This window comes from Pseudonaja textilis, chromosome 3 (assembly GCF_049901715.1).
Source record: "Pseudonaja textilis isolate UNSWEBS1 chromosome 3, rPseTex1.2, whole genome shotgun sequence".
NCBI classification, from domain to species: domain Eukaryota; kingdom Metazoa; phylum Chordata; class Lepidosauria; order Squamata; family Elapidae; genus Pseudonaja; species Pseudonaja textilis.
The window spans coordinates 136,961,188-136,979,740 of NC_141992.1; the positions used below are offsets into that span (position 1 = coordinate 136,961,188).

The 18,553-nt window shown below is 37.7% G+C and overlaps 1 protein-coding gene across 1 annotated transcript in view; it reads right to left on the minus strand.

Annotated features, from left to right (window-relative positions):
- The window catches only part of JARID2 (jumonji and AT-rich interaction domain containing 2), a 226,212-nt gene continuing 207,659 nt past the window's right edge, over nt 1–18,553 (minus strand). The window contains exons 11-18 of the mRNA XM_026699555.2: nt 17,496–17,566; nt 14,288–14,402; nt 11,305–11,410; nt 7,645–7,827; nt 7,236–7,366; nt 5,566–5,746; nt 4,583–4,690; nt 1–1,879 (exon numbers count right to left, since the gene is read on the minus strand). Coding sequence (XP_026555340.2) covers nt 1,703–1,879; nt 4,583–4,690; nt 5,566–5,746; nt 7,236–7,366; nt 7,645–7,827; nt 11,305–11,410; nt 14,288–14,402; nt 17,496–17,566 — 1,072 coding nt within the window. The 3' untranslated portion in view covers nt 1–1,702. The remainder of the gene's footprint in view (nt 1,880–4,582; nt 4,691–5,565; nt 5,747–7,235; nt 7,367–7,644; nt 7,828–11,304; nt 11,411–14,287; nt 14,403–17,495; nt 17,567–18,553) is intronic.

Here is an 18,553-nt window from a genome sequence, read left to right on the forward strand (position 1 = left end):
TCCAAAAAGTGTATTTTTATTAAACCTTGTATTACAAACCTGAAAAGTAAACAAAATCTGGCAATAAACATGAAGTCTTTCCTTACAAGGAAAGAGCAGAGCAGCGCTAATAAATTAAATGTCAAACTGTAAGCCATAGTCAGAAGTTTACTGTCAAGAAGGAAAAAATACACAGCAAGGCCATAAAAACCGGACAACCACATTGGAAACACTTGACTCTTGTGTTATTGTTAAATATTCCAAAACAATTCAGTCTTCTGCAACAACCAACAATATGTATTTTATAAGACTTTCCTGACAGTCACTCACCACTGGCAAGCTCAGTGCAATATGGGTAGCTCTACGGTTTTGTTGAATTCAATTATGAAACAAGAGTTTGTGAAAACATTTTCCCTTTTTTATTCCACACATACTGTACACACAACCAGAAAAGGGCAACAACTACTCCATTATTATTTTTGTTGTTGTTCAGTGATGTAAGCAGCACTTATAAATGTTACAAGAAAAACCCTGTAAGCATCCAATCCATCCGACGAAGAAAGTGAAACGTAAGGCTTTTCTTCATCTTGTCTCTTTGCCACCCTTCCCCACCCTCCCAAGAAAAGGCTCAAGTATTTAAAACAATTTACAGGCTTATGTACAAAAGTTATGATACTTTTTTTTGTTACACGTGAAAGGAAAAAAAAAATAGACAAGATGGGAGCAAATGCATTTTCACATTCAAAAGAAGTATGCAAACGTGCTAGTGGCTCTAAATGTGATCATACAACAAAACAAAATTAATGCTGACTGTGACAGGGTAAAAACAGCAGTGGAATGAGAATGGAATGTTAAGATTGCACGTCTATGACAAGAAGCATGGCTTCAATCATTTTTCAAGGATGCTATTGAAGGGTTTTTGATAAAGTAGACAACAGCACCAAAAAAACCACAACAACCCAGAATGGATTTCCTAATGAAATCAGGCACAGTTTTCGCTTGCATGCCTCCGCAAAGCAGGCAGTCTTTTTTTTTTTTTCTCTTTCATTTCCTCCTCGAACAGATGCATAGTGAAGTGCTGGTAACAGAGAACATTTTCTCCAAATCTCCCATTTGCCTATGATTAGAAAACTAAGTCCATCTTCAGCTGCCATAACCTCTCAAATAAAAGTGTTAAATTCTCCAATTTAAAAAGGTACAAAACTTTTCCTGCCTGTTACAGAATACAAGCCAAAAGTATAGCAATTTCTTTCAAGTTTTGCCTCCTATCCCCTTTTTTTTTCGCTGTAGAAAAAAAAATCTGCTGACATGATTGGAGAACAAATTATAAAACTCACCAAACTTCAACCTACCCAGAAAAATAAAAGAAGGGGGTTATTTAAAAGCCTTGTCACAATTAGGTGGAAAAAGGCCTTTTTTTGTTTTCAGGCAGCGGGACAAAAACAAATTATCGGTTCCCTTGCTGCTATCAAAAAATGTGTGTGTACAGCAGTTAAAAAAATCCTGCTGAATCAAACTATCCTAAGTATAAAATAAAAATAAAAATAAAATTCAACAGTTTAATGCTAAATCAAAATTAGTTCTCTAAAACCAGAAGAAAATCTTCTGTAGAGCTAGTGCAAAGACAGCTTGTAATCTACAGCAATACTCCAAACTATGATATAATTACAAAAAATATATATAAAATTGACCAAAATGAGAGAGAGTGTTGGCATCTTCATGATTAACTTGAAGCACTTTTGGATGAACTGGAGGATGAAAGTCTTGATGATGGCACGTCAAGGGTTGCTCTCTTGCGAGGCCCTCGTTTTGGTGTAGGCTTGCTGATACAGATCTCAATGGTGCCATTCTTGCCAGATACTTTGCCACAAATTTGATTGACTAAGCTGATGATTTGTTCCTAGTTGAAAGAAAGAAAAAAAAAACATTTTTTCTAACAACCAACTTCCTATTCCAAATACCCTGGCAATAATATGATAAATGGAAGGCAAGATAAAGCGACCAAGGCTTTTCTTAATCGACTGGCTGTAATCTGAAGCGATTATTACTACTGCTAGTCTCTTTGTATCACATAGAAAGTTTGTATTTGAGCATTTTTCTGTCTGGGTTGACTGTAGCAACCTGCCCTGTCCCATTTAAAATGTTGGCTTGCAATGTTCAGTTCCCCTTTTCTAGCCATGCCACCTTTTCTGAATGAGCACTGCTGAGTGTATTTATGCCTTCCACTTTCAGTCTTTATAAAAAACATACTAAAACAACTGAAAATCTTCTCTACAAATTGCTTCCTTATCATTACAATGCTTTAATTTCTCCTTTGAGAACCATCATTTTTAGTTTTAGTGAGACCTATGGCCTTATTTTTCTAAAAATGCTCCATTGTGTGTACAGAGCTTCTCTACTAATGGACACGCTAAGGGCTTATTTTGCTGTTGCAAGAGACATCCACCGGAATTTATACCCATGGTAAAACCTGACATTGCAGGTGCTAGAGTAGGTCATGTTGCCTTCATTTGAGTGATCACAGAGTCCAGAACATTTCTCTCTAGTCGGCTGATACTTGTATAATCTTAACAGTAGGTTAGGCCTCAAGAACTGATGAATGTCAAGGCAGTCAAGATTGAAGTTGGTACCAGTCTTGGATCTTAAGCTTTCCAAATACAAAATGCAATTTCAGCTTTAACTGCCAGTATCAGTGTGCAAGAAATGCAAGTAAAGGCCCAGTAGGAGGATCATAAGCTTCCAAAGAAGAAACTTCATGTATTAGATTTGCATTTTCCACTCTGGAGCCCCAGTCACCAATCCTGGCTATCATTTAGTAGTTGTATTTGGGAAAGAGAATGCTAGAGCCGTGAAATCGAGTCCGAAGACCACGAGTCACGCTCGTTCGGTCTGGCGCTGCTTTAAATTCACGATAACCAGCTGAATGAAGCGATTGATATAGAGGTTTGTTTAAGCAAATGTGAAGTTAAGGCGAGAGATGTTCCAGGCAAAAGCCTCTCTTCCCCCTCGGAGCACTGAAGGCGCTAACAAGGTATTGGAAGCTCTGTGATGGTGATTCTTTTAGATAAGACTGATGGAGCTGGTAAGGAATCTCAAGAGGGTAATTAGAGAAAGAGAATCAAAACTGAGAGTTTTGGAGTCTTTTTTGCTATTCCGGCCAACCAAAAGAAAAAGCTGCCTAATCCTGAGAAGGCTGAGCAAAAGCTGGGGACGCTAGGGAGGAGTACCAGGGAGGAGGAGGAGCGTCCTTGTAATTAAGCCCAGCCTATCCAAGAGGAGACTGAAACACCTCCCGCTACTACTGGATGCTCTGAACAGCTCAGGGGAGAATTACACAGTTCTCCCTCTAGGGATGTATGGACTTGCAATTTTGCCAAATGCCACATGATTAAACAACCTCCCCGTTAGTGACTTGATACTGTGGCACAACCCTCGTTCTTCTCACAGAAAAGAAACTCTCTTTTGTGTGTAAGATGAGAGCTGTGATTTTTAGTTTAAACACCTCAAGCTTTCTGGTTTTCCACATGTGCTCTGGATTTCTGCATCTTGTACTGTTAGACTTGTATGACCAATTTCTAATATCTCTATGAGAAAAAATAGTCTAAGAGGAAGTACTGTAGATCCTAACCCAGATTTTCCAATTAGGGATACATCACTTGTAACTGACCAATAACTGATCTTGCCACCTGTTGATGATGTTTAGTTGAGGCTATCACACTCCGATGATATATCTGTCTTAGCTCTTTGAACCTAACAAAAAATGCTGAGTCCTGATTTCCTCTTTGAGGGGAAGGCTTGTTCAGTAATAAGAGAAGTAACCCCCCCAGTTCCCTGGGGAAACTGAGGGATACAACTATGTAGGGTCTTCTATCTTAAGCATCTCCTTAAAATATATATTTAGCAACTATGTTGTTTTTCTGTTTTCTTACTATGGCTATTCAGTGTTCTTGAACCAAATGACCAAACTGCTTATGCCAGACCCATTTATAAGTATTTCGAATGGCATCTCAGAGAATTTGGTGTTAATGGTTTTGGGTTTAAGTATACCTCTGACATCCATTTTATTTGGGGGGATTGTTTTCTGCCTGTTTCTTTGGATTTAACCCTCAACGAACAAGTCAACCTGGGTACAGAAATTCATATAATGTATTGACATTCATTCCAAACAAACATTGGGGCTTTTCATTCAGGTATTATCTGTATTGCACGTGCTACTTATTGAAGTTACAGTATGTCAACTGCAAAACCATGGCTTCCCTTGATGAGCTTTGAAGACAAAAGATTGTACACACTGTGTATGTAAGGAAGATGTCTGAAGCCAAGGAATTGCTAAGGAATTGTAATTTTTGTTACTGTAAACACTGTTTACAGTATAGGGATGTTCAAATCTATTTTTTTCATTTTATAATTCTTAATAAAACAAGTGAGGGGGTAAAAGGCAACAGTGCAAATTTATCAAAAAAACTTACTGCAACAATAAATAGAAATTATCCATTATATTAAAAAGCAAGAGCAACAACTCTACAGTTCATAAATGCAATATATCAAACTGATACAGTCTTAAAAAAATACCCCACAAGAACACAAACAGTATTATACAAACCTCATCATAACGATACATTAGTTTCAATCCACGACAAGACTTCTGTTTTTCTACATGCCGCTGGGCACATTCGAGGCAGAAGACAACATTTTCATTTTCCTGTACAACCTACAATTTTACAGCATAGGTTGAGAATACTGATAAGTTACATGTCATATTAAATATCTGTGTTTCAGCTGAAGCCTTAATGTAACTTATCTTAGATAGTGAGATAATATTATATTTTTAAAAAACAATTTATAATTTCAGTAAAACTGAATTCAATGTGCTATGAAGTAGCTAACTATCTTGTTTCAGAGCAAATATTCAAATAGGAGCATATATCCCCTATGAAGCAAGTATCTCCATAGCAAAGGGTTTTTTTTTGTACCCCTGACCAGTCTGTAACCTTGGATGGTGGCAGATCAATTCTGAGCATCCCATTTATCAGTGCTTTCCAGTAGACTCTGTTGAAATATATGTCTTGCACTTTGCTGAAGTATGCACATTATTTTAGAAATTATTCTGCAGTTAGGAAACAATTGATATATTAAAAGACCAATAATTCTATTACATTCCTGTTCTAGCCTCTACCCTCTTGAACAACATCCTCCAAGAGACATGAATGGTGTCCATTCTCTGGAGGTTTGGGAAAGCTCTCAAACCCTGGGTTTGCTCTCATGCCTGGGATTAATGATAGACCGGGGGTGGTTGGAGACTGTTATATTGGGTATTATTATGGCTTCTTTTAGTCTAGGTTGTTTTGTTTTGTCTGTGTTTTTAACTGTCTATTAAACTTTGCAAATTGAAGAGTCTAGTGGGGTGAGCAGTTGTGTGAAGAAAGAAAGAAAGAAAGAAAGAAAGAAAGAAAGAAAGAAAGAAAGAAAGAAAGAAAGAAAGAAAGAAAGAAAGAAAGAAAAAACAGATGGATGGGTAGACAGATAGATGGACAGCTGGATAGATGGAAAGAATCGGGAATACAGGATTTGAGAAATTTATCTTACCATGGATAAGTAACAGAGATGCTGGCATATCTGACACCTTCTTTCGGATGTCTCTAACTGCCACTTTCGAGGCTTTTTCTTTCCATCCACTCCCAAGCTGCTGTTGTCATGGCTCCCATAGCGAGCTGAAGAATGGAGACCGGCCTCGTATAGCTGCCGCCGCTGCCTCAATTCTGTGTCCCTGTGAAGATTTAAAATAATTAGAAAACAGCAGTCTCAAAAGGAAATTCAACGTTACACCTGGAAGGCCTCGTTTTTACATGCAGCCGAGCCTTTAATGATTGTCAGTGGATAACATGGCACTGCATACACTTCTAGGGAGCAGTGCCAAACTCCTGCTGCTCCTTAATCCCACCTAAGATTGTGTTAGTGACCACTGCAGAACAAGTAGGAATTCTAATGGACTGAAAACTTCAGAAGCAAAGACTTCTTGCTGAAATCTCTATGACACTCCTTGCTTCAACTAGATTGTTTTGCCAGCCTGAATTGCCAAAAGAAATGTCCCTCAAGACACTTCCTAGGAATCCAAGAATGATGGTGGCTTAACATTTAGTAAAAAAGAAAAAGAAAAAAAAGTAAAAGCTGAATATATTGCCTAGAGTCATTATGGCTTCAAAAGTGATTTCTGAATGCATAAATACTTGCTGACCATAGAAGAGGAACAAATGGAACATCATGTACAAAAGTAATGAGTGGATGAGAACAATGGAACATTATTCAAAGCAGCACAAATTAGACTTCAAAAGAAGACTATCCTTGACTTGATACACTGAAGATGCTTTGCATTGCAACTTAAAACAGTTCCAGCTACTCTAATGGTTAACAGTGTTATTATGAAAACTCTTGCTGTCCTCATACTGTAAGAAAAGAAATTCAATTTGAACAAACCCGAGGACCATTTAGATGGACAAATAGGAAAACAAATGCAGCCCTCTTCACATTTACAAAATGCCCTCTTAAGAAAATGCATATGTAAGAGGTAACATGGATGTAACATTCTTGAGGAGAAACTCCATGTGGAGATCCTCAATGAACTTCTCAAGTCTTTTGCCCTGAGTGCAAATACGCAGGGAAGAAGACTTGATTCAGACTATCAAATTAACAAATTACTTTATTAAATACAATTTGTAGATTCCAGTCATCAGTTTTTCTATGGATCGTTGATCTATGCGATGTGCTATCGATCACACTTGAACAGTGGGTAACGAAGCTACATGATAAAGAACAAAGAGAACACAGCATTATATTAGAAAGACAACACCTTTTCCCTCCTTTCAAAAATGGGAGGGGAGGGAAAAATATTAAATACTTGTTCAGTGTTGAAAATGGAGAAGCTGTGGAACTCTGCTCATGCCACGGGCAGATTGAAAGACAGGCTTTCCTTGCTTATCCATAATTACAAAATAACCTATACAAATATTTGGAGCAGAAAGTTTTAAGCTCTGGGTGCAAATACTGAGTTCCTTCATTTTACAAAAAAGTGAATGCTTGACAGAATGCTTGAATCCTTCGTTTTGTCTTCCAACGGTTTACCAGCACACCAAGCCTGGAAGGTCTTCTCCATCTGTGGTTGGGCTCATTGGTCCTGGCTCATTGGTCCTCTCACAGCACCCACTGTAATTGTCATTAGAGTTTCTTTCAAGAGAAAAGCGGATATGAAACAAGGTTACCTGAGCTCTCTCAGAAGGGCCGATATTGTACTCAGAGCAGACCCATTTTCTTTCTTGGCTTCAGCTGTCGCAATTTGATACAGCAGCTTTTCCATTGAAAATGGCTTGGGTATATGTCGCCTCTTCATTTCCTACCACAAATATTTCACTGTTAGCTCTCTCTTACCATACAATGAAACACATTCCAATGGAAAGACCCCATGCAATCATTCATATGACATCTCCAAATCAGACTTAGTTAACTAAATCACGGATTTCATTTTGAAAGTTAGACATTGTCTAAGAAATTTATAAGCAAAATAGGTGTCTGTAATAATGACTGGTTTCATTAAATAGCATGGCACAATGTGTCTGTGAAGTCTTCTTTCAAAAAAGGCATTCTGCTTTTTTAAAAGTTCGACATTTTTACCTTGGCAGTTTTAAAACCCATGCTTGTCCACTGGGTGGTAGCAAAGTGCACAGTTTCAGAGACATTGTAACCGCAGCATACTTTTGACACGAAAGATCCTGGAAAGCAGACAATGAACTGCCCACTCTGTTGTACAGTACGGTGCACCTTGACCCCCTCTTTGCACAATACCTCTGGGGCGATCTAAATAGAAAGAAGAAAGGAAATCACCCTTTTAAAATCTTATTTTCCTGCCATTCAATACTTCCTGCATAGTGCAATGAAAGCCTTCAGGTTATAGACATTGTACTTCAACCCCCATAATCCCACAATCCCTGATTCATAAAACAATACAGATATCATATAAATGTTAAATGTTACAATACAAACTGGAACTTCCAGTGCTTATTGCTTATGCAGATGCTATGTTCCTGAAAACAAGCACAGCTATTACTTGTTAGCTACCACAACTGAGACTGGGACCTTGATCATTAAATGAAGTGGTCAGTAAGTGAAACAACAACTGTGCTTATGATCTTATTTCAGCTTTCCTTTGCTTTACAGACTTGTACAGATTGTACATGTGAGGAACTGTCACAAAATTATTTCTTCATCACTGTAATAATTGTAAATGGTCACTAAAAGACACATTTGCTAAACAAGGACTACTTGTACTTTCAGTAGAGAAACCTTAAAGGTAAACTTTGTGAGATACCATATTTGGATGCATCATGAAAGATACTTTAGGTAGGAGTTTCAAATTTCCAAAAACGTTGACAACATGAGAAAAATATTACCTATCCTTGAAGGTTACTTTTAATGGAAATCAAAATATGTGCCAGCCTTCTTTACCTATTTACCAACCAAGATTATTGGTGGGTGTAGGGGATGTAACCTTTTTTTAAAAAAAAATTGGATGCATGCGTTGTTTGGGGATGTGGTATTAGCTGTATGATATGCTAGAAATGAATCTGAAAGATGGCAGGTCTGGATAGTATCCAATCAGGTGGTTAAGGAGTGGTTAACTTCTATTTTGAATGCACTGGTATCCTTATCAGTTTTAGGTTGCTGGAGACAGAGATGTTCTGAATCCATTAATTCTCTGTCCCCGCTGTTCAGTTTAAATGTTTATCCAGGAAATCTATGAATTTAATGCCAAGTAACTCAGTCCCTTTCTTTGATGGATGCAAACCATCTCTTTTGTACAGTTTTTCATTGGACCAGCTGCAGACATCATGATTAATAAAACCAAAGCCTTCCCTTTTACACCACTCCTTTAGCCACACATTAAACTCTGCTACATGCTGCCCTTTCCCTTTTTGTTCCTTGTATACTGGTAGAACCTCTGAAAAGATAAGCCTACAGTCCATATTACTAAGTTCATACCCCAAGCTCTGGAAGTCTTTCTGAACAGAAAGTACATCCTTCTGGGATAGATCATTTGTACCAAGATGTATAATAGCATCAACATCACAGCCCTTGCTGGCATTCTTGACTATCTTAAGAATACACTTCTTGTCTCTGATGGCAGTAGCACATGGTAGACACCTGACCTCTTTCAAAACCTCAGTATTCTTTCCTAAATTTATATCCCTGACAATTGAGTCCCCAACCAGAAGGTGGCTTCTCTTTTTGGATGCCTTGCTCTTCTTGTGTGACTGGTGCGTAATACCTGATTCACACTTTCTCCTTTCCAAAGTAAGTTCTTCTAGGACCATGATCCCTGGCTTACTTAAGTTATCATTATCACAACTACCTTGACCTGTCACTTTAGTGTCCCTATTAAGATGAGCAAGGGCTTTGTATTTGTTATGCTGGGACACAGCAAAAAGTTTGCATTTATGGTCCATAGCTCTCACCCTGCCAGATCCCACAGTTGTCTATACTGCCCTTTTCCTGTAGGATCTTTGTGGTAGTGGGGGCTGGTAGCACGGCAGCTCAATAGATGGCTGGGTTGGGCACCTAATTTCTGCTTGAAGAGCACAGATTAGAGATTCTAGACAGGTAATCTGTCCATGTCGACTGGTCATTTTTTTACAAAGAGGACAGTATCCAAGTTTGAAAAGAGTACTGCGAAAGACAGCTGTAAAACAAATATTACACTGAACTAAGCCGGTCATTTTGAAATAAAATAAAATAACCATCTCAAGCGCACTTACTGTAAATATCTTATTGGTATTCTTGGTTTATAGTTATATGATTCATGTGCCGTTAGGCGCGTGGGCCGCTATCTTTCTCCTTTCTATTCACCCTCTGCTTCCTTCACAAGCAGCCAGCAGCTCCTCCCACAACCTCTGGGAATTTGAAATGCAATGGAAGCAATTCAAACTGCCTTTCTCCTTTCTACTCACCCTCTGCTTCCTTTACAGGGAGCCAGCAGCTCCCCCCACAACCTCTGGGAATTTGAAATGCAAGTCTTATGGTGTGCACTGAGATTGGCCTGAGATTTGGATATAACTTTGCCTTGGATTGTCTGAGCCAGAAGAGGAGACCCAAGTGGCAATTGTAGTAGTTGTTGGGGGCTGGATGATAAAAAGGTCAAAAGCAGAGATTTCTGACCTCCTTTTCATTTATACTAACCCCAGGTGATATAGCTCTTTGTTTTGATGATAATATTCTTATGGCTATTCTTATTGGTTGTTATGTTTTAATATTTTAACTTATCCTAATGGCTTTTATAAACATTAATGCATTACTATGGTTGTTTCAACTGTTCTAATATTATAAACCACTGGGAGTCTCTGGGAGATTTGGTGATATATTAGTGTAATAAATCAATAAACAACCAATATTTTTCTTATAAAACTTGCACTTGCTTTAACACACAAGAGAAAAATGAATGTTTTGCAATTTGAAAAATATATAAAGTATCTGCTTTTAAATAAAATATACTTTGATTTGTTTTAAATAGTTTAAATGCATTTTTAAGAAGAAATGTTCCCAAAGTAGAACATTTATAGAAGCAATACAATGGAGATTCTCTCAGAGATAACACACCGTTTAATGGTGTTTACTTCTAGGTAAACATATGCTGGATTACAGGGTTAAAATAATAAATGCCTTAGGCTTGCAAAACTGAATATTTTTTTCATTTATTCTGCCAATGTATAGGCAGCCTATAGGAGTTTGTCTGCCATCTCCACATTGGGGTTTTTTTGGTACTGCTATGGCCAAATCATCAGTGTATCCAAATCTGCGTCCCCTTGTTGCTGGCATATCTAATATGTTTAAGTTGAATAGCGTGGGTGTACTCACAAAGCCTTGTGAGAGGCCATTGTTTAATCTTCTTACCTTCCTTATATTGTCCCCCATTATTATCTGAGCACTTCATGCTCAGCATGTTATTAATTAGTTGACACAGAATTTTGCAGGGGATAATCCTTCCAAATGGGTTGTGTCACATGCCACAATTAGATCTATGAACATGGCCATGGTTTTTGGAATCCTGCTTCAGTATAGCCTGTTAGGCTTAGCACCTGGTCTACACAGCTCCATATCATGTGGCATATCAAGATTTAATGAAATGGTTGAGTTTTACACATACCCATGGCAATATGTTTTTTTTTTGTTACTTAGTTCCTTGCTTCAAAATAACTGTACAACAGAGTTCACTGCTATCCATAAATTTACAAAACAAAATTGAACTGGATTCTTCTAGACAGAAATCAGAAATTGACTTACCATGACATTACTTTCAAGCATTTCCAGTCCTGGAGTGCCATTGGCTTGCAACAGAGTATGTACCACTTTGTCAAGTTTTTTCTCCTCTGCAGCAGGAATGCAATACCTGTTCACATTTGACACAGAAACGAAATCACAAAAAAGGATATGAATTATGGATCAAATAAGATACTATTCATCAGAAGGCAGTGTCCCAAATTGTATGTCCAAAACTGAATGCCAGAGTCTAAAATAAGATTAAATTTCAAAATTACAGTATTTAGTAACAGTACATCATGACACTAATGCCGAGTTATATATTGCCCAAGATAGAGAATAAAAAGATTTTATTAGCTGAACAGCACATAGAATGGAAGGGAAGGGACTTGATTGAACCCGACGCTTATGAATCTGCAGTCAGCATGCTTCCGTATGCAAAGACAGATTTTTTTAGGTAAGTGTTTTCAATACTAAATTAGTTAATTATACATAACTGAATATGTCATCTTTATAATATAGAGCTCATTGTTAAAATCTGAGTAATGTACAACTATCTGCAGCAATAATATCTGTGCTGGTTGTCACCTTTAAAGCCCTTCATGGCTTGGGTCCGGGTTATCTGAGGAAACATCTCTTGGCAGTGACATCTATCTGACCCATTAGAGCAAGGCGGCAGGGAATGCTGCGGGTTCCACCCCTGAGGGAGATATACCTGGTGGGACCTAGAAGAAGGGCCTCCTCTGTGGTGGCTCCATCTCTCTGGAACATCATTCCCCCAGAGATTAGAATGGCCCCCTCATTAATAGTATTCTGAAAGGCACTGAAGACCTGGTTTTTGCCAGTGGGCCTGGGGAACCCAGAAAGGAATGGAACCCATCAAATGGCTAGTGTGATCTGCTGTTGTCGGGGTGGGGGGTGGGAGTTGTTTTGTTTTGTTTTTTGTTTTCCCAAATTTTGTTCTATTGTACTTTACTAATTAAAATTGATTCTTTTTGTTAGTTCTTATTGTTTTTATTTTTATTTTTTGTTTTAAATATGATTTTACATTGTGTAAGCCGCCTCGAGTTGCAAAGGGTGAATAGGCAGCAATATAAATAAAATAAATAAATAAATAAATAAATAAATAAATAAATAATCTGTACAGTATAAATCGTAAGGTAAGATAAAGAATGACAGTAATTTCCCTTGAACAGTGAAAAAGCTATCCTTATATAACCAATTAAATTAATTGAAGTTAGATTATTAAGAATTTATGTTAAGACAAATCCAAATTTCAGATGTGGCACAAATTCATATCTATCATGATTTAAAAAAATTCCAAGTAAAATTAAATAGTGACAGATTTACTTCTGAAATGTTGTTCTGGATAAGGCACACTCCTACAACTTAATTAGCCATCCTGTTTTTGTTTTATTTATTTTTTTAGCGTATGGTACATGTTCGCCAGGGATAACCGAGGTGGCAGGCTGCCTCTCTGAAAAGAATTTTTTCGGGCAGTGTTATCTTTACCCGTGATAGGCAAACAGGGGAGGCTCCTTTCTTGGCCCTACACAGTTTATTCACTCATGGGAATTGAGCTGCCTACCTCAGTGGTGCGCAGGCCCAGTGTCTTACCACATGAGCCACCGCTAAAAAAAAAAAAAAAAGCCATTCTGTAGCAACTGTACATACTTTCCAGTAAAATATGCAAGGTATTCTTGCAGGAGTTACTGTGTACAAAACTTCTTTGATATATTTTGTGAGGTCATAAAGTTTAATAACACTTAGTTTAAAAAAAAAGTTGGAAAAGAAATCCAGCCTGGAGAATTTGTTTCATTCTATTATAATTTCATTCTATTATATATTTTCTGAAATTTTCCAAAATTGACACTAAATATAGGAAAACAATCCCAGCCAATTGTTACATTTCTATAGTTAAAAAATTAACTATAACAATTTCTTCACAGCTAAGTCAAGCTGTAGACCCTGGATATTTAAATCTTTCTCCAGATAGATTTTTTTTTAATCAAGAGCCACTGATTTAAATTTCATACTGGTTATTAATTACTCAAGAAAGCCATTATCTTTTACCCTCCCAATGATTATATTGCAGTAAATTATATCTTGCACATTTAGGCTGTACCAAACCTTGTACATTAGGTCAATAAAAAGCACTGAAAACTTGAATGTGTGAAACAGCGTATTCTTTTAAAAAAAATACCTGCTTTCCTGACTTTGGGGGAAGCTTTTTTTCCTATATAACAAAGCAGGGAATTTTTAAAAGCTCTTTTTAAATTTTACATTTAGTTTCAAATGGCTAGAATAAAACCTAATCTTGCAGGAACAACAGAAAAATCCATGAATGGTTGATATATTTTATCAACTTCCAATCTTTCAGTAACTCCTCTCTCCCTATTTATGAAGCAGATTTTAAAGAGGTAAAGAGAACCATTAATGGAAATCAGAATGGGTTATTTCTTGCTTGAATAAGAAGTCTTTTCTGATACTGTGGGATTGTTAGGCCCGTTAATCCAGAAAACACAGATTGAATAAGATTCTCAATTTCTCAATACCTTTGTGAGTTTAATTAGTATCTGAACCATTTAGAACTGACTGAATTTTCAATAGTAAGACTATACTAATCTCACTTTCCTGCTGTATTACTGTAGGTAGTAAAATTTAATTGTGCCACAACAAATGCCAGTCTGAATTTTAACTGGATATTTTAAAATACATTACAGCAGTTAAATTAGAGAAAACTTAAAAAGATAAATCGTAATGCAACTCTACAAAATGCCTTTCTCACCCAGGAAAATAACAGTAATTTGGTGTGCCAGGTTAAACATTTTGTTTATCCTAAAATTTTACTTATCTATACTTACTAGGATATTTTACAGTGCTCATTTTTAACATTATTGGATGCTGCCTTGACATTCTAAATAGAATGATGAATGATATACATTTTTTATTTTGGAATCCCCAACAAAAGCAAGGGAAGTACAGAAAAGAAACGCACATTACTTACCAAATGCAATCAGCACCAGTGTGTAAGTAGTCAATATATGGAAGGTGATTTTGGTCTCGAGACCAGCATGAGGTAGAAAAGACCATGCCAATGTTTAGCCAAGGAATTGTCACTCCTAAATTAGTAACATCAGATCAGAAGAAAACATGATTACTGCCAATCTTCTCATTTAAAAAAACCCTATTGAATTATGAACTGTTAACTCTTAAAATTATATTGAAAGCTGTATGTGACATTTGATGTTCCCTGAAAATTTAGATCTGATCAGAAATGAAAAAAGAATGACAGGTTTTACGAAAATGAACATGATCCTAATCTGATCAGTCGAAACTCTTTTGATCCCTGGGTCCTGATATTGACATGTAACAGTATCTTAACAAATCAGCTCATATAGCTTTGTATGCGAATATGAATTTAGCTTTTGCCAATATAGCTAATCCTTAATTGATGACCACAATTGAGCCCAACGTTTCCATTGCTAGCTAACCAAGACAGTTGTTAAGTGAGTTTGCTGATCTTTCTTGCCACAGTTCTTAAGTTAATCACTGCAGTTGTTAAGTCAGTAACAGGATTGTTAAGTGAATCCAGCTTCCATCATTGACTTTGCTCACCAGAAGCCAGCTGGAGAGGTTACAAGTGGTAATCACATGACCCTGGGACTCTACAACTGTCATAAATACATGCCATTTTCTAAGCATCTGGATTTTGATCATGTGACCATGGGGGTGCTACAATGGTTGTGTGAAAACAGTCACAAGTCTCTTTTCAGTGCTGTTGTATCTTCAAATGATTGCTAAATGAATACTTGTAAACTGAGGACTACTTGTACCATGTATTAAGAGCTAAACAATGCCTGTACCAAACACAAGCAGTGCTCATAAAACAATGATTGGAAAAAATAACATTCCCTTCTTCTGAGGAAGCCGATCATTCCATTTATCTCCACAGATAAATGCAGTCACACTATTGAAACTGCATGAAAACATTACAAAGGGTTTTTTCAATAACAAAAATTGCAAGTAATAGCAATATAATACCACTATCAGCTTTGACAACTGTCTCAACCAGCCTTTGTAAAATAGAAATCACCAAATGTTTTTGTAAAGAAAAAACAGTAACAGCAAAAATCGGCACATTAATTGGCACAGCACAAATCCTTTGGGACAGCAAATAATGGAGCTACTTGTGCCTATCAATCACTATACAGACCTTAGATGCTACCACTAATGCACCGAATATTAACGAACAGGCTACAACAGATTTGAAGAAATCAACAAGGACATGATCTGCACAATATACACTGCTCAAAAAAATAAACAGAACACAAAAATAAGACATCCTAGATCTGAATGAATGAAATATTCTCATTAAATACTTTTGTTCATTACATAGTTGAATGTGCTGACAACAAAATCACACAAAAATTATCAATGGAAATCAAATTTAGCAACCCATGGAGATCTGGATTTGGAGTTACACTCAAAATTAAAGTGGAAAACAACACTACAGGCTAATCCAACTTTGATGTAATGTCCTTAAAACAAGTCAAAATGAGGCTCAATAGTGTGTGTGGCCTCCACATGCCTGAATGACCTCCCTACAACACCTGGGCATGCTCCTGATGAGGTGGCGGATGGTCTCCTGAGGGATCTCCTCCCACACCTGGACTAAAGTATCCCCCAACTCCTGGACAGTCTGTGGTGCAACATGGCGTTGGTGGATGGAGCGAGACATGATGTCCCAGATGTGCTCAATTGGATTCAGGTCTGGGGAATGGGTGGGCCAGTCCATAGCATCAATGCCTTCATCTTGCAGGAACTGCTGACACACTCCAGCCACATGAGGTCTAGCATTGTCATGCATTAGGAGGAACCCAGGGCCAACCGCACCAGCATATGGTTTCACAAGGGGTTGGAGATCTCATCTCGACTACCTAATGGCAGTCAGGCTACCTCTGGCGAGCACATGGAGGGCTGTGTGGACCTTTAAAGAAATGCCACCCCACACCATTACTGATCCACTGCCAAACTGGTCATGCTGGAGGATGTTGCAGGCAGCAGAACGTTCTCCACGGCGTCTCCAGACCCTGTCACGTCTGTCACAAGTGCTCAGTGTGAACCTGCTTTCATCTGTGAAGAGCACAGGGTGACAGTGGCGAATTTGCCAATCTTGGTGTTCTCTGGCAAATGCCAAACGTCCTGCATGGTGTTGGGCTGTAAGCACAATCCTCACCTGTGGACGTCGGGCCCTCATATCACCCTCATGGAGTCTGTTTCTGACCGTTTGAGCAGCCACATGCACATTTGTGGCCTGCTGGAGGTCATTTTGCAGGGCTCTGGCAGTGCTCCTCCTGTCCCTCCTTGCACAAAGGCGGAGGTAGCGGTACTGATGCTGGGTTGTTGCCCTCCTATGGCCTCCTCTGCATCTCCTGATGTACTGGCCTGTCTCCTGGTAGCGCCTCCATGCTCTGGACACTATGCTGACAGACACAGCAAACCTTCTTGCCACAGCTCGCATTGATGTGCCAGCCTGGATGAGCTGCACTACCTGAGCCACTTGTGTGGGTTGTAGACTCCATCTCATGCTACCACTAGAGTGAAAGCACCGCCAGCATTCAAAAGTGACCAAACCATCAGCCAGAAAACATAGGAACTGAGAAGTGGTCTGTGGTCACCACCTGCAGAACCACTCCTTTATTGGGGATGTCTTGCTAACTGCCTCTGCTTTCCACCTGTTGTCTATTGCATTTGCACAACAGCATGTGAAATTGATTGTCAATCAGTGTTGCTACCTAAGTGGACAGTTTGATTTCACAGAAGTGTGATTGACTTGGAGTTACATTGTGTTGTTTAAGTGTTCTCTTTATTTTTTTGAGCAGTGTATTTAGCCTCCACCTCAATCTGATTCTTTTTATAATAAAAGGATCTGGGTTAAACTGTGGTGCGATTATTGTAACAGACAATGCAAACTTCAGCAGCTTCATATGAAGAGAAGTCTGCCCATCTGTGTTGAACAGACTGAAGGGTCAATGGATAGCATAATTACATGCAGTTTAAATACTGCGATGACAAAAAGTTTACTGAATGTTAATTTATTTTTAAACAGCATTTATTGATGGCTGGTTACAGGGAAACAGGGAAAATGTGATTTATTCAAAATCTTTCTAGAGTGCCACAACTACAAGTATGGAGAAAATACATCCTCTTACCAGGCACAGCACCAAGATGTCGCAGGATGGATCCTGTGTTATTAGGAAGGACTGTTAGGTTCCATCCATGCCTGTGAAAATTAAGTAATATTAGCAAATACTATAAGCAAATATTAAAGGCCAATTCAAAATACTCAAGTTTCTGATAGTGAATCTAGAGAAAAAAAATTGTCCCCTTTCTTTCTCAAAAAAATCTAAGTGCACAGTTTTTTTTGTATAACTGATCAAAAATCTTACATTCATTTTCAGTGTTGTGCCTAATTTTTTTTGAAGAACTAAAATGATTAATAAGAAATTGATTAACTTTTTGAAAAATGTTTATTTTTATAGATGTCAATAATTAAAACCATCAGGACTACTACTTTTTCATTTTAATAACTGTCCTGTTCCCAATGTAGAAAAACAAATCAACAAAATATATAATTATTCATTGGTGACTAGATACTTTCTGATGACAGACTATATGCTGGTTGAGAATTCTGAGAACTGCAATTTTAATTCAATTAGAAGGCACCATGTAAAGGGAGGCTATTACAATGTTTTTATGGCTACCTTGAAAGATGCCAGGAATTAATGGCTAACTATACATTTTCATCCAAAATAGGTTATAATTCAAATTTAAGCAGCCTCTGAAATACTCATATTTGGGGAATGAATAAAGTAAACCTAGCAAAAGGATTAATTAATTCAGAACACAGCATAGAAAAGCTAATATATACTGGATTCGGCTACTTTATGCAACCAACCAACCAAATTTCCACTCCCTCGCATCCCAAAAGAATTGAAATAATCTATTCTTGGCAATAGATTGACTTGAAATATATACTCCCTTTAAAATCTCTTGCTCTTAAGTCAAAATAGTACAGGAACATGCAATTTTATGGCTCTCACAGAGTCTGAGCTGAAATTATATGCCTCTCACTTAGAACTTCATAATTATCAATGCACACCACACCACATGGATCAAACTGAGTAGTATCTCAATAAAACAATTAGTTCCCATTGTTGTACTGCCAGAGTTTTTAAAAAATCAAGCAGAATTCTACATAACGTTGCCA